Raw genomic sequence first — 21,240 nt, 5'->3', positions numbered from 1 at the left:
GATGAGTGGAATATCTCCCATTTCTATCCATGTGGTAGAAGATTGCCAAAATGAAAGTGGGGAGCCTTTGACTCCCCTCGCCTCTCATAGCAGCGGCTCTGAGACCCTGAGCAATTCCTTTAGCTCCTTTGGGCCTCAGGGTCCTTACCTATAAGTGTAAGGTCTTGAATTAAGTGTACTGAGGCCCAAGTCTATCTCTAACTGCATATGTGAGAAGATGCTAATAGTCAGATCCCTCACTAAATTATGCATGCCAATGGGGAAAGGACCGTGTCTGTTTTGCTTAGCATCATACCACCAGTGCCTCCAGAATGCTTGGCCTATAGAGGATACTTGGAGAAAGAAGGAAAGAAAAAAGGTAGGAAGGAATGAAGGGAGGGAGAGACAGAGGTATCTTTATGACAAAGATGGTCCATATTCATCAAGAATCATCATCAGGGCACCATTGACTTTGTGGATCCATCTTCTATAACACTGAGCTTAAATTCAGTTTCTAATTCTTGAAGGTGTTTGTCAGCTCAAATAGTCGACTTTTTTGGCATTTCTTTTCCACTCCTTCAAGAATTTATGGTCTTTTTTCAATTCCAATTTATTGCCAATCTTTATAGTCTTGGGTCTCTATCATCATTTAGTAAGTTGGCTGTGCAAAGGTAAATACTCTATTTTTGAAAGCACAGGGTATAATTACACAGTATCATAGCACCATCTGCAAGGTGCTGTGCCATTTTCTTTATTTCTTAAGACAGTGTCACATACCTCATTTTACAAATGAGGAAACAGACGGAAACAAGGAGCATTCCTTGGGCATTTGAGTTCCTGCTTTAAATAAATCACTACCTCTGACTAATGCATGCCATGATCGGGCTCCTTCACACATTCTCTAGTCCAGCAGACCCTTGGGGAGCTGACCCTTCCTCAGAGCCCCTAATGGCTTTCCTGTCGGAGTATTATCTGTGAAAGCTTCCGTTCTCGTTTCTGCAGTGTTTCATATTCTTTTCCTCCTCAAATAGTTGATTTCTGGGGGAAAATGTATTTATGATTAACATTGTGCCCAGCCTTGTAGGGTAGATGTGGTCTCTGCCTTCAATGTTAAAAGCCAGTTGAAAATATAATCCGTTTATTTACTGATCAAATATTTTTTGAACTTCCCTTTTGTATAGAGAACTTAAATTTTCACATTCAAGACAATTTGGGGGTAGAAGATACTATATAATTTAGAGCAACCCACTAACAGTACTGTCTAGCTTTGAAAAAACAAAGATGTCAAAATTAGCTGGCAGTTTAGGTTCTCTTTTTAAATGGATATATCCTGTTTCTGGAACCATTATAAAATTCTTCTTTCTGGGCAACTTTAGTTTACCCTTTAGTGTGTGTTAGTCTTGTCAGTGGAACTGGTAACTTTTATAATAATATTGTAAAAATGTCAAGCCATTTCTACAACCTCGAAATGATAAAATTGAATTATACCATAATTGTTTTTACTTTCCAGACTTAGGGAAAGCCCTGATTATAAACGATCACCTTTACATAAAGTAAGAAAAGTAGATTTTTCAAGGACTTGTAACTTTTGTTTAAATTGGGGCATCATTACCTCTCCTTATTATTATTTTGCCGGAACTTTTATGGCAGAAGACCAGTGCAAGGAGGGCCAGTGCTGAGAACAGCCAGAGTGTCCCCTGCACTGGAGGGATGGTTTTCCATGTCACATCCTCTGACTCTCTTCTCATTTACTAACGACATTCAAACAATAACAGGCTAAGCTATTTTCTGTGTCTGAATGTCTGAAAACATTTAATTACAGTTAAGTGTTGGTTGCCATTGATGTCACCATCAGAAAATCACGAGAGACACTAATGACTTCTAAATATAATCTGCTAGTTCTCAATTTATTTCATGTACTCAGGAAAAGCAGTTGGAGTTATGTAAGAAAGGAATTATGAAAACCTGTCCTTTCTAGTCAGTCACTGGCAAGATTTTGCAGTGACATTGCTTTATAACCTTGTCATCTGTGATAGAGTCATTGTCTCATGTGTTCACTCCTGAGCCCAGAATTTGGGGTTGTAGGAGGCACCTGAGAAACCAGCTGGCCAGAAGGTTGTTTAGTCTTATCATACAGAAAAAGGGTGATCATTCAGCTCATGCTAGCTAGTATAATCACTCAGAATTTAAAAAGCACCTGAAAGTGTTTTAGGAGTAAACATTGAGTCAGACAGAACATTTTAGTGGGTCACCAGGGTACTAGCTGTGGTTAGCTATTTAATGAGACCTTTGATGCTGTGGAAAGTGGCCAGCACAGAAGCTTTGCACGTTCTCCTCTCCCACCTTCCAAGGCCACTGGATAAGCAGTAGCTATTCTAACTCAGAACTAGAAGAAGACAGCCCTCATCGTGCAGCATCTTTAGAGTTTGTCCTTCTCCTTTGGGTAAAATGCCCTCTCTGAAACAATTTAGCTCCTAGTAAGACAGAAAAGGCAAACCTGGTTTTTCATTCTTTGGGTTTTGTTGGCCTCTGTGTGTAAGCCGCCTTGTGAAAAATTCTTGTTACTTTGCCCTCTCAGAACCATATATGGAATACGTAGCTGGCTTCCAACATAAAGCAGCAGCTCCATGTACTTATTTCATGACTTCAGGAAAAGTCATTGGCACCATCTACGAAAGCACTGGTTATGAAAACCTGCCCTCACTAGTTGGTCACCAGGGCAGGCCTAGAGCAGATTTTGTGGGCACAGAGGTTGCCAGGACTTCTCCTGTATGCAGTTAGCCTTTCCTAGGGAGTGGGCTGGTCTGTTTCATTCCTTTGCTTTAAAAAAATTTGTAATTCCCCTAAAGTTGAGTATTTCTTACTCAGAGCTGATTATTTAGAGTTACTTGAGGACGGACTTTTAAAAAATCATGTTTAATTTGTAAATATACCTCTGAATAAGAAATGTATTTGCCACAGCAATGTAAAGCTTTTGATAAGCTAATGTGTAATGTCTACCAACATATTTTTGGCTGTTTTGTCCTCTTTGGAAACAAAATTCTTCATGTCTGCAACTCTTGGTATTCTACTACCACCTGTATTTTTCCTGAAGACCCATCACATACAGGATTTTTAAGGGTTTCAGAGCCTCTGGGAAGTAAGACCCATGACCAAAGAAATTTGGGAAAGAAAGACATGACTAATTAAAAGTATGAGACGATGATTTCTAACTTTAAAGAACTTTTAATTGGCTTTAGGTGGAAGGTTATATGTTTAAGTATTTTGCTTTCTCTGACGTGAGACTTGACATGATTTCCAAGAACAATTAGCTAGTTGCAAGGTTTGCAGAAGGAATCATTGTGCTCCCTGCTAATCGGCTGTCCTCTCTCTGTGCCTCCCTCATCCCTCTTCTGATTTCAGTGGTGCTTCATGCCCCACCTCCAACCAAGATCAAACGGGAGCTGCACAGCCCCTCCTCTGAGTTGTCCTCCTGCAGCCATGAGCAGGCTCTTGGTGCTAACTACGGAGAAAAGTGCCTCTACAACTATTGGTAAGTGGAACCACAGAAAGACTGCCCAGAAAGGCTCTGGGAATAGACATCAAACCAAGTGTTCCAGGTATTATTCAGCAGAGCTTCGGAGTAAAGCAAACACTTCTTTCCTGACTATGTAAACCCTTGAGTTGTAGCCCAGTGTTAGTGTTGTGGCTCTGCAGGGAGCAAAGTTCCTATGGTACTGAGCCCTTCTAGGGAAAGAGCCTTGAATACTGAGATATTTGATCTGTGGCTTCGAAGCAGGTAATATATTTTTCTTCATGTCTATCCTATGTTAATGTGAACTTTAAGCACCAAAGAAGTAATCTTCAAATCAGAATACACGAAAAAGTTTCAATTCTTATGCCCTTTACTTAAGAATATCCAGGCCTCAGGAATGAAGCTTTAATTTTAAATCATTCTTTGCTCTAGAAGATAAACACAGATATGCCTGAACGGGGGAGGAGAAGGGTTGTTCATTCAAGTGATGTTACAGCAGAAATTTACAAGGATTCTGGCTAATTCCTGGGAACCCTGGAATACTTGACAGAGGGGACCATCCACACCTACACATGCATACAGGAGAATTCTTTTAGAAAAGGGCGAAAAGGAAACCGGAAGCAGAGGCTAAAATTATCTTTGAGAAAAATCACTAGAAGTGTTAAACAAGTCCCTGTGACGCAGTGTGTTTGTCACTTTTCAGAGGTACAAATATTCCCTCAGGGCTGCTGGCAATTTAACTATGTTAATGCTGTCATTTCCTGGCAACAATGGGCTGCAAACTAGCGTTCTTCTGGACCTGGTAACCATGCTAATGGCTTCATCACAGCTTAATGGTTCCTTCTCTTTTTCTGTTTACAGTGCCTATGATAGGAAGCCTCCCTCTGGGTTCAAGCCATTAACCCCTCCTACCACGCCGCTGTCACCCACCCATCAGAATTCCCTATTTCCCCCACCTCAGCCAACTCTGCCCACCTCAGCACATACCCCTGCAGCCGGCCCAGTACAAGGTGTGGGCCCTGCCCCCGCACCCCATTCACTTCCAGAACCTGGACCACAACAGCAAACGTTTGCGGTGCCCCGACCACCACATCAGCCCCTGCACATGCCAAAGATGATGCCTGAAAACCAGTATCCATCAGAACAGAGGTGGGTGCCAACAACAGATCTGGCTTCCTTCACTGTCTCCATCACCCCTCTTCTGTCCTCAGTGGGGGAGGGGAAGCCATCTGTCATATTTCCCAGGTACCTATGAAGCTCTCATTCCACAGAGGCCCCTTATGAGGTAAGTCTAACAATGACATGAATATGACCTATTGCTATGCCACCCTGTTCCTGAGGTACTCCCCATGGTTTACAGACATTGCGACATCCTTATGAAGTAGGTAAGGGAGAGATCATTGGTACTAACCCCGCCCCCCACCACAGAGCTACAGCAAGAGTGACTTCCCCAGGCCATACAATCTGTTAACCTTCACCGGGGGCAGGTTTCCTGGATACTGTTTACTAGAATTGAACTTTGGTTTATGCTGCCCATAATTGCTTTATTACCATTTTACTTGCATGTTAGGGAAGATTGCTGAGTTTCAAGAGGTGTTATTACTTATCTGATTTTTAACACATTTTAAAAGTAGATTAACTAAGGACCTTATTTATATATATTATTTTTATATATTATTTATTATATATTTATATATCTATTTTAAGAAAGAACTCTCCTGGTTAGACTGCAGGTAGTTTTACAGTACTAATAAAAAAATTAAGGCATCAGGAGTAACTTGTCCAGAGTCATTGATTCATCAAAAAGAGGCGCAAAGGGAACCTTGCACAACAAACTTGACCTCAAAAGTCCCAGCCTTGTAAGTTCATTGGTATTCTAGAATTTTGTATGTTTGCGGCCTTCCTTTATGTGTAAGATGTTCTGGGTGCCTGTCTTTTACTTCAAGTCTCTCTGGGATGAGGAGCTAACTGTAGGCAGGTTATTACATTAAGATGGTTACCGTTATATTTCATTTCTGTCTTTCTTGCTCTGCATTGGGTGGTGTAGGGGCAAGAGGACAGGAGAAGGGAGAATGTGTGAGTATATTTTCTCCATGTGTGGTGCAGCCCAGATGCCTGCCAGTATTTACTTGGAGGTTTCTTTATTTCTAGATCAAATGCTTGGAAAAAGTAAAGCACCTTTGTTTGGTTCTGATCCTCTTCCTCCCTTTGCTCTGAAAGTCACCATAAAGAGCTGCGTCATATGGCTGGTTGGTGTTTATTCCCTTGGTTAGGCCAAGGGCCACAAACACCCATGCTATACAGGGCCCAAGGGGTGAGCATTGATTGGGGGGCTGGCTTAGAAGTAGGCCTCTGTTGTGACTGGGAGTTCATCTGGAGGAGACAGCTACCACTAAATTTTTGACAATTGTTACCATATATTAACAAACTTTGTACTTTTTCAAGAGAATTTAGAAATGTGGATTTTTATATAAAAATTACAGATTTTTTTTTTAAGGTGGTAATTAATTCCAATTAAAAACAATAACACTTTGCAGATTAAATAAAACCTCTTTTTGGTCAAAATCACTCTGCAGGCCTGCTAGTTTGTGAACTCTGGCCTAGATACCATTTTTATTTCAGTAGTTATTTGGTGTTATATTTTAAACAGCATCTTGATTTTCTGCAAGGGTTATAGTTGGAGAGGAGGGACAGGGTAGGCATATATTCAGTATTTAAAATACTTAGCAAACTTTGTATGTGTTATGCCACGTGTAAAGGAAAACTATTCATGTTAAGTCTCTTTTAATAACCCCCTCAATCTTTGTTTTTTATCCAAGGGGCTTATGTAACAGATAATATTAACAGTTAACTGAGTTGGGGGAGAAATACTGAGAGTGCACAGGAGTTTAAATGCAGATCCAGGCATTTAAAATGAAGATTCCTTTTTCCACCCCAGCAATTGAGTTGGTGGGTCAGGGCAGGGCCTGGATATATTATTGTCACACTTTAAGAAATGACCCAGCTCTCTCCTCTACTGTTATACCTATTCCAGCCCACCCATCCCTGCTTTCTTTTATAAAGCACAGATTACCCAGTATTCTGAATTTTGTTCTTATTGCCCTTGCCTATTGAGGGTATCCATGTGTGATGCAAAATACATCAGAAACATGACAGTGATTTTAACAAGGCAAACTAAAATCCCTCGTTTGAATTTGTAAAAGTAATAGTAATTTCAATCATGTATCATATCAAGTTTAATAATCACACATTTAATAACTTTTATATTTGCCCCAAAATGGGGCAGATTACTTTTGTTAGTAACTGTAGTTTGTTCTTTACTTATAACTTTTTGTTAAAACTAAAGGGAGTATTACTTCAAAACTCAAACTTACCCCCTAACAAAAATATATGGTATTGTGCAGGATAGAAGAAAATACAGTCTTATTTATACCTTTTAACAATTCTGTGACCAAGACAGAATAAAAAACCCCATGTTACAGATAAGAGGCCTCAGAGCGACTAATGGACTTCCTAAAGATCACATGGCCAAATATAGGGTCCTACATTCAGAAACCAAAACATTAACTTACAGCTACACTATTCATTTTGCTTATGATTTTCTTTGGGTTGCTAACATCCACTAAAGTCTACTAAAAGCTGAGAAAGTGACCTTGATAAATCCATTTGAACCTTGACCTTTATCCATCTCGTAAACTACAAAATCCTACTGAATTCCTACATTACTTAATCTAAACCCATGTTTTGACACCTATCTTTTGTTTTGCTTACAGTGTGCCTTATCTATTCAGTTGAATAAAGTAAGCTCTTTGAGAATAAAAACCATGATTTAAACCCCTTTCTTTAGAGTACATTTAGCCCTATATCTTACTTGTCCTCAATATGTGTTTATTGGTAGTGATGGTAGTTTGCTAAGATTATTCTTTAAACAACTAAAATATAATCTAGTCAAAAGCATATTCTTGATGTTTTATATAATCTTAGTACATAATTCTTCACAACTCTGTTTATTTTTAGAAGATAAATACTGTGTTTGAAAGCTATGATTTATATTGGTGATTTCCTCCCTGCAAGGAGGGGGAAAAAAAACCCATGTAATTTGGCATGTTCAGACATGTTCCATTTATCCCAATAGACCAGCTGCTCCTTAAAGAGGAGTGCTTTTCCTTCAGCCATTCCAATCACAAGCTTTTTCATTGTGCCACTTACAGTGTTTACATGTGCTGGGTAGGGGAACTTAGAAAATATTCCTATGTTATGCCTGTAGCGCTGGCCATATATATTTTTGTCTTTTATTATACCACGTCTCATTACATCTTGAGTTGAAGAAAGCTCCACAGTTCAACTGAAGAGGCTCCACTAAGAAATGTATCATCTAAGAATTTTGAAATACGCTGCTGTCTTGCAAGGAAAGATGCAAAAACCCAAGAAAAGACAAGATTTAAGAAAAGGATTTTTCCTGTTGTAGAAAAAACTTCTGCTTCTGGATAGCCCCTAAGGGCATCAGTATTATAATAGGCTATCATGCTGTAACTGATAGTCAGAATATAGCACCCCAGTGTCATCAAGAAAAGGTCAGTTATGTGCAGTATCTTGTGAACAAGGATGTCACCTAAACTGTTTGAGAAAGTTCTCTCCCTCAGTTGTGATCATCAAGGCTTTAAAGCTTAAAGAGTTGAGCTAAGTTTTCTGGAATTTTGATTTAATAGAAACTACTCATTCCTTAAAGATACTAGATAAGTTAAGGGATTTAGTATAGTTAAGTTTTTCTCCTGTTTCTACTTCCTCTCTTAAAGTCCATCCCTAATAAATTGCTATTCATTTTTGTCCTTCAGATTTTGTAGTTTTTAGAGAGGAAAAAACTTGAATGTGAGTCATATTTGTAGCCTGGCCTGGACTAAAGGAAAGTGTCTGACACATCTCCATGTGCCCGTGTCAATAGCATGTTATATATGGCTGCACACATTCACTTTGGGATCCGAAACTGAGCTTCATGGATGCTTAATGGAACGTTCTTTGACAGACTGAATAATGTACTTATAATGGATACAGTGCAGTTTTTTAAATTCTGAATCTTAAGAGGGCTTGTTTTCAGAATTTCACCTTGCTCTCTGTAGGTTTTTCATTACATTTTATAAGCTAAAGGAAATTTCCTTCTATCCCTAATTCACAGAAAGTTTTTAATATGAATGTATGTTGAAATTTATCAAACATTTTTTCTGCCTCTATTGAGATGACCAAGTGATTTTTCTCCTTTAATTTCTTAATGTGTTGAGTTGATTTATATGAAACCAGCCTTGCATTCTAGTGACAAACCAAACTTGTTTATTATGTATTAACTTTTGTACGTTGCTAAACTTTGTTTTCTAATACATATTTAGGACCTCTGCATCTGTATTCATGATTGAGAAGGATGTATAATTTTTCTTTCTTATATCCTCCTTGTTTAGTTTTAGCATTGAGGTTACGCTCATCACATGAGTAGAGGGTATCCTCCTTTTTCTATATTCCGGAATATTTCATGTGAAATTGGAATACTTTATTCCTTGAATTTGGTCAAGAATTTTCCAGTAAAACAATTTAGGCCTGATATTTTCTTTGTGGGAATATTTTTTAATTACTGGTTCAGTGTCTTCACCTTTAACAGTTTTACTCTGGATTTTTATTTAGTTGAATGAATTTAATTTTTTTTTAAGAATTTGTTCATTTTGTGTGAATTTTAAAATTAATTGGCGTAAAGTTGTTTGTGATATCCTTTTTAAAATCTGTAGTTGTCTCTTTTCATTTTTGATGTTATTTATCTAGACCTTTTTTCTTTCTCAGTCTCAGCAGACACTATTGTCTTTCCAACAAATCAACTTTTGGCCTTGCTTATTTCCTCTATTGGGTGTTTCCTATTTCACTGATTTCTACTCTTACTAAAATATTTATTCTTTCAATTTCTTTGGGTTTATTCTGTTTTTCTAACTTCTTTGGTTGGATGATTAGCTTGTTAATTTTTAACCTTTTTCTTTATAGTGTAAGTATATAACCAAATAAAATTTCTTCTAAGGCTGGGGTAACCATACATTCAGGTTTTCCAGGTCACATACAGTTTATGCCTTGTCTAGAAATAATGGCTAATAGCTTCCCCTTCACTCCCCAAAGTATTCTGGTTTGGACAATCAGTAATTTGATCTCCTTACCCAAGTCCTACTTCAGCTGTATTCCACTAGTTATGATTTGTGGTATTTTTAAAATTCAGTTCCAAGTATTTTCTATTATTTCTTTCAACCTTAGAGTTCCTTACAAATATGTTTCTTCATTGCCAAACATAGGAGATTTTTCTAGTTGCTTGCACTATATGGTTTTTATTTAAATGTCATCAAGAGAGTATTTCAAAATGATTGTAGAAATAGTATAGGTGGGTAGCTCCGGAGCTGGACAGACTGATAGACCTGGGGTTGAATCCCAGCTCTGCTACTATATGAGATGAAACAGGCACTTAACTTCTGTAAGCTTTGGTTTCTTCATCTGAAAATGGGAGAATAGTAGAATTGTTGGATAGATTAAATAAAATAACATTGAGACAGAGAAGGTGCTCAGTAAATGTTAGCTTCTATGACAATTTTACTTTTTTTTTTTGACTATTTTACTTTTTAAAAAAATCACTTTTATTTTCCATGTACTATACTAAAAAAAATCTGTCTAAAATGTAGATACCACAGACTTAACTCTTTGCTTTGTTTAATGTTAAGTTTTTAAAATGTAAATCTCCCTTTATTCCTAATCTTTTCTCTTCATCATTAGACTTATTAGGGTTGTATATGTACGACTAAGATTTTCACCATCTTATATCCTGGGGGACAAGTCATGTTTGCATCACCTTCCTTCTCCCAGATTTGATCTTGAGAAATCAAACATCTATGCCTAAAAAGGAGATATTTGGCTCCTCTCCTCTCACTGTTTTATCATAGTTTAGATGGGCCAGTTGGAGTCTAGGCAGTGCTGACAAGCCTCCTTGAGCCCTGGGAGCTCTTTCAGAGTTCTTTGGTGTGTTCTTGGTTATATGGCAGGAAAATAAAAATTAATGTGAAGTTGGGTGGCGCATTGCCACCCACAATAAAAATCAGTATTCTCTTTCTGAAAAAGGAGAATGGATGTTGGGTACACAACCAGTGGGGCTCTTTTGATTTGTGTGAGCATGTATGTGTGATAGTCCTCTCTCAGTTCCTTAAGATGTTCCCTTATATCTGCATAGCTTCTGATTTTAGCTTGGAGGTTGCAAGAGAAGGTAGAGCAGTTGAAGGTAACGTACATTGAGAACTTACCAGTGTGTTGGGCCCTGTTAGATGCATTATCTTATGTAATCTTTATAACAAATCTTTGTGGAAGGTATCCCGGTTACCCGTATTTTATTGATGAGGGAACTGAGGCTCAGAGCAGTTATATAAATCACCAAAGGTCACACAGCTAGTAACTAGTAAAGCCTGGATTTCAGCCCAGGATGTTCTGACTTCACAGCCAGAGCCTCTTACCCAGCTATGCTGCTTTTCTATTTTCCGTCTTCTTCTCTCAGCCTTAACGGAAATACTAAGTGTATGGTGTTGGTTTCTTGGCATATTTTCTGTGTCATCTTTTAGCTGGCCTCTGAACCATCACTACTTCACCTGGCACCCATAACCACTGTGTAGCCTTCATCGAATCTACACTTTTCTCCTTTTTTCCTGTAAGCATTGTGTTTACTCTGTGTGTTGGCAGCAGAAACTGAAAAGGAAATGCAGAAAAAGCATCTAACGGTTTTCATAATGTAAACCAAATGTTGGTAGCGTGGGTGAGCTCTTGGGAGGAAAGGCGCTATATAAATCTGACAAATAAATAAATAACTGGTTCTTTAAATAAACTGGCACTGAAAAAGCCTTAATCTGTAACCTATTGAGTTGAAGCTTATTCAGTAGTCAGAAGTCTCCCTTTGCTCACCAAATGTGAGTGCATTACGCATGAGCTTGGTTAGGATAGGAGGTGGGGGTGGGAGAAAGGGGAAGGGAGGTTAAAGGGAGGAAGGAGAAGAGGTTTGTAAGGAACCGAGCTACTCCTTCATTGAAAATGATTGCCTGCCTTGTAAACAGGAGCATCTTTGCCATAGCTGTATTATGTATACAACACATTCTCAGATGCTTCAAAAAGATTGCAGACGGGAAGGGGGTTCAAATGAAGGTCAGTGAGTAAAGTTCTCAAAATGTATTTTGAGGACAAGAACTGACTTACTCCACTAAGCTCTGCAAATAAAAGTCATTATGGGCAGCAAGCTCTGAGAGATTATTTTTTCCAAATATATTGGTTTTGTGACCTACCCCTGAGATCCCCTTTGCTACTCCCACTTCTTTCAAAACAAACCAGGACTGAACAATCCCAATTATAGAATCTGTTCTGCAGTTCACAGGCATCTAAGCTTCATGCATCCTTAAAGTCATGCTGGGGGAGGGGATGAGGTTGCTGGCTGGTGCCCATATAGAAGTACCTTTTCCTGAGGAGGCCATACCAGGCCAACTCTAGAGTTTCACTCTGGAAGGCAAAAAGATGAGCACCGAGCGGAAGTGGGGCGATGGGGCTTGCCAGCACGGAGGCTCTGGTTACAGGACTGAATGATACATGCCATCTTGGGGCCACCAAAGGAATTGATTTGTGGAGGTCACCTTTGAAGCTGCTGCAATGGTGGCAGAGGGGACGGGGAGAGAAAATGGAAGGTGGATGCCTTTGTTACTGCTCCTTCTGAGTAGCATAAGGTTTGGGCACTTTATAAAAATAAGGCCTTAAGAATATCTTCAACTTCCTTTTCTGAAAGAATTCCCTTCAGGTTTGCAGCATGCTGCTGTTGCCTATATTCCAAATGTCAAGCCTATACCTACCTGAGTTGCAAATTTACACTTCTTCAAAGACCATTGAAGGGTTTCCTCAAATAACAGGAATCTTAAAAATCGAGTTTCTGATGAAGTTCTACTTTAGTGCACTCAGCACCCCAGTGATAGGCTCTTGACCCCCTGAACCTTATATAGTTTATATGTAAAAGTGGTTTAAGACATTGGCCAGGCAGATTCTGATGTTTTCGATATCTGAGATGAAAGGATAATTATATGTAAATTGCTCAGTAGTCTTCATGTTATGAAATGATATTTTGGTGCTGCTTTCCGTAGAATAGCAAAAACTCACAGAGAACATATCGTTTTGTTCTATACCCTGATCTAAACAGTGTCTCTTCTGCACCCAGATCTCTTCACAATTCTAAATCTTGATGTTTTAGAAATGCGTTGGCCACCTGTTGCCACAGACTGATTCAAATCAAAATCAAATTATTTGATTAAAGCTAATAGTAGAATTCAGGCCTAGCCAGTTAGCTCAGTTAGTTAGAGCATGGTGCTGATAACACCAAGATCCATGGCTCAATGCCTGTACCAGCCAGCCACCCAAAAGAAAAATAGAATTCAAGCTAAAAGTAGAGAGTAAGACCTTAATATTACAGGATTATATTGCTGATTTTTTAAAAACTCATCGATTTTTTTTTAAAAAACAGTACCTGCCCAAAAGGAGAAGGTTAGTTGGCACACATCTGGATTTATCTGACAGCTAAAGAGGGTTAAGGATACTCGTTGACTAATAACAATAGCAAAAGGCTTTTATTGTTGTCTTGTTTTAAAAATAATGCATATTTATTATTAAATTGTAGATGAGCAAAAAAGGAAAATCAACTAAAATTATAACCATTCCAAAGATAAGCAGTGTTAACATTTAGGTGTAAATCTTTCCATGATTTTATAAGACACCATGATACTTTTTTTTATTTTTGCAAAGCTTTGATGCTCTGTATACTAGTTAGCAACCTGCCTTAATATATCAAAAATACCTTTCCAGGTTTTTTTGTATTTGCATATTATATCATATCTAATGGTTGCTTTCAACTAAATGGCTATATCACAATGTAAACCAGTTCCCTTGGTAGACATTTTCATCGGTAACCATCTCTGTAGATTTATTTAATCATCTGATTCAAGTGCAGTTTATGTGCCAGGCACAGAATTATTAGCTGCCTGCTCATCCTCCAAGTTAACAGGAAAAAGTATTTCTCTTTTACTTTGTACTTTTTTGATTACTAATGACGTTAAACTTTTTGTTTGTTTGTGACCATTAGTATTTCTTCTTTAGTGATTTTGCTGTTTATTCCCTTTATCCATTTTTTCTATTGAGATATTAATCTTTTGAAGATTTTTAAAAGCTCTTTATGTCAACAATATTAACATTGCTGTATCTGTTAGAAATTTTTTCCCCAGTTTTACTTTTGGTTTTGTTTCGTTTTTTTCTGACTATTATAGTCCCCTGCCCAACCCCATTTGATATTTTTCTTTTGGTTTTGTTTCTGGTGTTTTCTGACTTATAGAAATTTATACAGTGAGGTATATCTATGTTTATCTTGATTTTGGATTTTGGTATGATGTTTAGAAAAGTTTTCCCTCACTCCAAACATGTTTTTGTGTATATTTACTTCCTATTATGGTTTCACTTTTACACCAAAATCTTTAATCCACCAGACAGCTGCCAAAAAAAAAAAATCTTTAATCCATATGAAATTTATTTGGGCATGTGATATACAAAGGAGTCTAACTTTTTCCTCACTAATTTGAAATGCTAACCTTAACGAGTAGTAAATTTTACAATATACGAGACAGTTTTTGACTTAACAATTCAATTCCTTTGATCTACCAATCTTTCATTCCTTGTATTACTGTTTTAATTATTGTAGTTTTATAATATGTGTAAATACTTAGTAGGTCATTATTTCTTTTAAAACATTATTTAATCTTTTAAATGAAGTTTAAAATCATTTTGTCAAGTTGGTTGAAAAGGTATTTGCTTTTATAGAATAATTTGCAGTGAATCAACAGCTTCAAAGTTCCTAAATATACAGTATTTTCTCTTTACTTAGATCTTCTTTTCCTCAGAAAACAATTTTAAGATATTCTTATATGTCCTGTACATTTCCTGATTATTCTTAGGAATTTTGTTTTTGTTTGCTATTGTGGATAGGATTTTCTTTTTATTTCTTTAACTACATTTTCTAACTGGTTAATTTGTACTCTTCAGTCTTTAAAAATTCATTCTGTCTACAAATACATAATCTGGCCCATATGTAAAGATAGTCTGTGCATGAAATAAACGTACATGTAAGATAAGAGGCTACCACATCATTGCTTTGATTGATTTTTTGGCCACTCCCTGACTCAAGAGGTTTGAAATGTGTGACATAATTTGGGGAAGAGGGTAAATTGTCCAGAAATAAATTAATTTGAACTTTTGGTCTCCAGTGCTCAATCATAGTAGGTATTCATCCTGTCTTAGTAAAACAATATAACTTCTTTCTTCTTACAGATTTCAGAGACAGCTGTCTGAACCCTGCCACCCCTTCCCTCCTCAGTCAGGAGCTCCTGGAGATAATCGCCCCAGTTACCACCGGCAAATGTCAGAACCTATTGTCCCTGCAGCTCCCCCTCCCCCTCAGGGATTCAAACAAGAATACCATGACCCGCTCTATGAGCATGGGGTACCAGGCATGCCAGGCCCCCCAGCACACGGGTTCCAGTCACCAATGGGAATCAAGCAGGAGCCCCGGGATTACTGCGTTGACTCAGGTTAGCATGGAATCCTGCCATCCGTTTCTGCATTCTCACATTCATCTGCCTCATTGCTGTTGAGTGTCTTCTATGTGCAGGGCACTGGGGAACAGTTTTATAAGAATTGCTCTCAAAGAACTTGTGAGCTAGTAAAGCAGACATGTTTATGCATAACTGAATACAAAAGAGAACAGAAAAGCTATATAAATAGTAGGAAGTGCAGGAGCATTCATAAGTGGAGCAAAGTACACCTGAGTCCAAGACAGAAGATTGCCGAGGTCCAGTATGGAGTGATTTAAGATATATTAGCCTTAGGCTCACTGGACACAAGGAACATTATTTCTGTATTTTAGTCCTGTCTTTAGTTTTGTGACTTTGTTTTTTAATTCAACAGACCCATTAAATTTCCAGTATAAGAGAGTCTACATGTAGGACAGATTCTTTCTATTCTTGAAATGAATGGTGTTCTGAGAAGGCACCTGATAGTTCATAGCTGTAAGAGGTACTGGATACACCATGAGAAGGGCTGACTTGTTGGTTGCTTCATGGCATTCACTGCTCTATTGCAGTGCTTGCAACTGGGAAAGTGTGTGTCTTCAGTGGCTGCTGGTATACAGAGGGAGATATATAACATGTTAGGGCATCTATTGTTTGGTAATGGGATACCTCTTACCTATGAACTTAAGCATATCAAGCAGTTTAAGCTGTACTTGGGGGACCTACCCCCCATCTCTCCCATTCACTGCCACATATCTTGTAGGCCAAGCACATTAAATGAGACTATTAGAGGAAAGGAGAATTGGAATTTTGCAGCTTGCACATTTGGCAACTGTTTCCTCTTCATCATTTCCCCTTCCCTTTTCAGAAATGACTTAAACTTTCACTCTGTTTTTGCAGTTGGTGCAAAAGGAATTTGAGGGCAGTTGGTAAATTTTCAACCTTTCCCTTGTGGTCTTTTCATAAAGACCCTGGGGAAGGTAGGGCAGTATGATCTTGAATAGCTTTTGCAAGTGGAATGGGATATAGAATTTGCTCTTGGCCTTCTCTGAGATAATACATAGATTGCTCCTTTCAAGCAGAAACCGGTTATGGAAAAGGATGGAGAGGTAGATAGAAGGGAGACATTTGTTGCTTTATGACAGAAAAATTACTAAGTGTCAGGTAGAGATAACTTGTAAAAATTTCCACTGGCATTCCTCTTGAAGGCTTTGATGTATTTTTCTCAGGAGTAGGCATGACCAGCAACTTTTTTTCCTTTGGGATTAACATTTTAATCTGTCCTGATGGATTTTTCAGCCCACCCCACTTCCTTAAAGCAAGACACTCAACAGATGTTACCATATCTATAATTCTTTGATCTGAGTGGTATTCCTAAGGTGAAGGCTTGTGCCACATGGGCACAACTCACTTGTCTGCCTTTCTTCTTGACAGACACCTTGATAACATGATGCCTGAAGAAGAGATCACTTGAGTGTGGTTTGGTTTCAGTGTAACAGTCCGAGCACTGCAAACTTGACAAACTGCAGTCCCCCACCCCTGCCAGTTCTTATCCTGGCTTCATAACTTCAAATCCCCTAATCCCTTTGGCATAAAAATACCCCCACCTCTTGGAGCAGAATTGGGTGTGACCATCGGCAGTAAAGGGGAGCAAACTGGGAAAGATCTAAAGAAGTCTTCTTCTTCCTCCCCAACGAAAGCCCAGGAGGCAGTATAGGCAGGAGGCTAACCTTGGCCTTTTGAAAGCCTATTTCTTTCTCTACAATTAGTTCTCTCACCAGACTTGGTGCTAATTTCTAAAATGAGTGAATATGAGAATGAGGCATCACTTATTTCCTCCCACAACTCTTGATTAGGAATATCTTATTTTCAGATGGTGGGTTATAGTGTTTCTCATGTTTCTTATTTGGGTGGTACCTCTTTTCCAGGACAAGGCCAAAAAGACATAACCCTAGAGCAGGAGAAGGTTTAGGGGCTTTACTACAGAGCTGCAGTTAAACCAATATGCTGCTTCTACTACAGAAACTATTGATATTGATGGGAGTGTGTCCATCTGTGTTTCCCTTTCAGAAGTGCCTAACTGCCAGTCATCCTACATGAGAGGAGGGTATTTCTCCAACAGTCATGAAGGTAAGGAGCTTGCTTTTTGTTGTTGTTGTTGTTATAATAAGCTTAAAATTACTCAATTTCCAGGCTGAGATTTGAGATCATGGATTAGGCCCTCCTTAGTTCATGAATATGAGAGCTAATTGATTGTAATCTTCTGTTGTTTTGCACACAGGGTTTAAGGCATACTTCTAAGCATTGTGAGGGCTACCATCATCTTCAATATCAATGACCCTAACTTAAGATTTCATAGAACAATATGAAGAAAAAATGATATCCCTCGTTTCCACATTTCTAGACATGGAAGTTATATAGCTATATAATGCTACTAGCCTAAATTGGAATTTAGGAATTATATTAGTGAGGATGGTTTTATGTGGCCCAAAGATGTCTTAGAAAAAGTTTTAAAATGTGTTTCTAGGTTTTACTTGGTTTAGGTGGGTAACTCTTCATTGTAATTATTGTTACATGATAAATGGTTGCTGCTTTTAACATTTGAGGTATTTTTCACTGACCTTGAGAGGGCTGCTGAGGGAGGTGAACTGGCAGGGGGTGGGAGGGTTGGAGGATGTGGGGGTGGAGAGTTTGAGGGAGACTCTATAGATGTATATTATGTACAAAACACTCTATAGAAAGACAAAAATGTTTTCTGATTGGTTAAATAAAAGATGTCTGGAAGGAGAAACATGAGAACTGATATAAAGCAGTTTGCCCACAAACCAGGATTATCATATGTCCTGACATTTATTCATATGTAAAGAAGATGGTTTTGTGTTGAGTGTATGCTATCTATTCAAGTTCTTATGCCCAATCCCTTTGGGACCAAACTAATTCATCAATAGTCTCACTATAATTAGGAGCAGAAACATTGGGCAGGGTTGAGCCTGTGACTTTGCCTTCATTAGCACTGACCTAATTGGGGTGAAAGTAGTGTACAAATAAGATGCATAAGTGTTCTACAGCATATGGCATCAAGAAGTAGTCAAAATGAAGTTAGGATCTCAAACTTTCCTGGAGGAGCTTCTTTTGTTAAAAATATAAGCTTTTGTAGCTTATTCTTACCACAAGCAATAAATTACACAAAATTTAGAAAACATAGACAGGCAAAAAGATGAAAATTAAATATTACTGTCCAGAGATAATCATTAATTTGCAATTTAGTTTTCCAGTCTTTTCTGTGCATATATAAATATAGAATCATACAGATCATACAGGGCTTATTGTTTTATGGTCTATTTTCTCTTTTAACAACAATCATTAACTCATATTGAATACTTAACTGTGTTTCAAAACTGTTCTAAGCTCTTTACTTGAATTAAAGTCATTTAACTCTCATAGCAGTCCTGTTAGCCGCATAGTATAATGAGGAAACTGAGGCTCAGAGAGGTTAAAAGATTTGCTCCGGGTCACATGGCTGTGAGAGTAGAGCCAGAATTCTGAGCCAAGCCCTGGGCTGCAGAGCCCACACTCTTCATCTCCCTCCACACTCTGCAGCCCATGTAATCTGCATAGCATCAGACACTCCTCCATGGTTTCCTCTTTAATGGCTGCACAGTACTCATTGCATGAGTATGCATTAGCTGATCACCTGTTGCTGAAAATGTAGGTATTTCCAGATTATCCACAAAATAAACCAAACTGAAGTGAACATTCATCTAGCTAAATCTTTTCACATTTTCGTGATTAATACTTGAAGCAAAATTCCTGAAATTTCTGGGTAAAAAGGATATGACATTTTTAAGGCATCTGATGCCAGTTTTTGTGAGGCCTGTGGGTTTTTTTTGTTGTTGTTGTTTGTAGTGCATCCTCACAGATTTTTAAAATTTAGGATCTCTTTAAAGAAGTAATTTGATATGAATCAAAAGGCAGAAGACAGCCTTTGTGGGGGAGAGGATAATTTAGCTTTCAGAACTGCAAGGAGCCTTTGCTAAATAGCTCCTGCATGAATGGATGACAGTAGCAAATCTGTGGGCTCATTGGATGGAAAGAGGGCCCTGTTGGGGACCTAGATGAAGTTTGTGGGGCATGAAAGGTCTTAAGAGGTAGGCTCAGAACTTAAAGTTACCCTTCTGAACAAAAGCATGACTTGAGATAATAGGTTCAGGACTTCCATTCTGAACCTTAGAAAAGAGAAGGTTTTTTTTTCTTAGAACAGGTTCTCCAGAAGTATGTCTTGTTTTCTGTCAAATACCACTCCCCGTGAATATCTAGAGCAGTGTGACTCCCCAAACCTGTGGCATGAGCTTCACCTGGGACTTCATTCTCAGGACCTACTAGACCTACTGATTCAGAAACTCCAGGGGTGGGCCCAGCAGTCTGTGATTTAACAAGCCTTGAAGGAGATTCTGATGCACGTTCAAGTTTGAGAACTACAGAGTAGTGATTCTCAACTTTGGCTACACATTAGAATCACCTCAGGAGCTCTTAAAAATTTTGATGTCCTGGCTTCACCCAGAGCAATTAAATCAACTTCTGTGATGGGTCACAGGTTTTAATAGTGTTTAAAGCTCCCCAGGTGATTCTAACATACATCCAAGGTTGAGAACTACTGGTCTCTAGTGTTTTAGACAAAGGTCAGAAGAGCTGATATCCAGGAATCCCTAGCTGGTTTTTATAAGTGTATTAGTTCACAAGAGTGGTTTCTATGGGAAGCTGCTTCCTACTGACTTGGTTAGGTGGGAGACCAAGTGTTGTGCCAGTGGGCACCCTTTGATATTCTGAGTGTCCAGCCCTGGAAAGGAAGGGCTGTCTGCTGGACCACTGGCTGTGATTGGCACAGCTGTGTGGGGCTCTCTTCCAAAGTTTCTGACTGTTTCTACACAAGCAGTTGATGTCTGCAGCAGGCAAACTAGAGGGAAGAGAGGGAGGAAAACATTTTGTATAATTACAACATTTAGGAAAGAGCATGCTCTTGAAGGAAATATTTTTAGTAAGGCGTTGGGTTGCTTACGACACACAGACTGTCTGTTGAGTTTGTGTGTTTTCCCCCCACTCTTTACCATTCCTGTCCCTGACCCCACCCCCATTGAAGAAATTAGTTTAAGAGACCAGCATTTTTAAATGTTCTAAATTACCTTAGCATAGTTTTTCTATCCTCATAAGGCTTGACCACAGATGTCCATGAAACAGTTAGCAAAACAACTGTTTCTGATTGGCATCTGTGATTGCTAAGATACCCCTCCTGCCTTGAGCGTTCACCTGGAATCCTTGCATAATATTTTGTTTTTCATTTCTACTTTGCCCTTCAAACAGGTTCCTCCTTCCTGCCACCTTTATTTGAGTGATTAGATGGTTGTGGCCACAACTGATTCAACTGTTGGTGCACATTCAACTGACTTAAATTTCACTTAAACCAATAGCATCTTAGAGATGTTTCAGAGGACCCACATGTGGCAATGACTAAAAACCACGAAATACATCAAAGCGATACTCCTTATAGGCAGGCCCTCATCTGATTAGTTTTGAAAACCAAACCAAGAATTTAATCTAGATTTACATTTTTTTTCTATATACTGTGAATGTATTATCCTCACCTTAGAGGAAAAAAAGCTGCAAAAATAACATGGCAAGTTTGACAGGTGTGTACACTTTGAAGTAGTTCACTTATAATAACTTTATAATGAGACCATTAAAATATCATTGAAATATTGAAATGTGTATGGAATGTCAGGAACTAGCTTCCTGGCACCCTAGGCAAAAAGCATGAAACATAATGGATTATGGGCCGAGCCCGTGGCACACTCGGGTGAGTGCGGCGCTGGGAGTGCGGCGACGCTTCCGCCGTGGCTTCGGATCCTATATAGGAATGGCCGGTGGGTGCACTCACTGGCTGAGTGCCGGTCACGAAAAAGACCAAAAAAAAAAAAAAAAAAAAAAAACATAATGGATTATGTAAGTCTTGTTGATAATATAAAGTTTACCAATTTGTCATAAAAGTCAAAGTTTCCTAGTACCAAATTGCAAACTAATCAGGAATCACTGAATCCCTGACTTAAAGACTAG

The 21,240-nt window shown here is 38.5% G+C and overlaps 1 protein-coding gene across 1 annotated transcript in view; it reads left to right on the top strand.

Annotated features, from left to right (window-relative positions):
• Window positions 1–21,240, top strand: part of ETV5 (ETS variant transcription factor 5) — a 58,867-nt gene that overhangs the window by 23,594 nt on the left and 14,033 nt on the right. Inside the window, exons 6-9 of the mRNA XM_063095009.1 lie at window positions 3,382–3,511; window positions 4,355–4,642; window positions 14,894–15,153; window positions 17,203–17,262. Coding sequence (XP_062951079.1) covers window positions 3,382–3,511; window positions 4,355–4,642; window positions 14,894–15,153; window positions 17,203–17,262 — 738 coding nt within the window. The remainder of the gene's footprint in view (window positions 1–3,381; window positions 3,512–4,354; window positions 4,643–14,893; window positions 15,154–17,202; window positions 17,263–21,240) is intronic.

The sequence above is a fragment of the Cynocephalus volans genome, chromosome 1, assembly GCF_027409185.1.
Source record: "Cynocephalus volans isolate mCynVol1 chromosome 1, mCynVol1.pri, whole genome shotgun sequence".
In the NCBI taxonomy this organism is placed as follows: Eukaryota; Metazoa; Chordata; class Mammalia; order Dermoptera; family Cynocephalidae; genus Cynocephalus; species Cynocephalus volans.
This window is presented reverse-complemented; position numbering and strand designations above follow the sequence as displayed.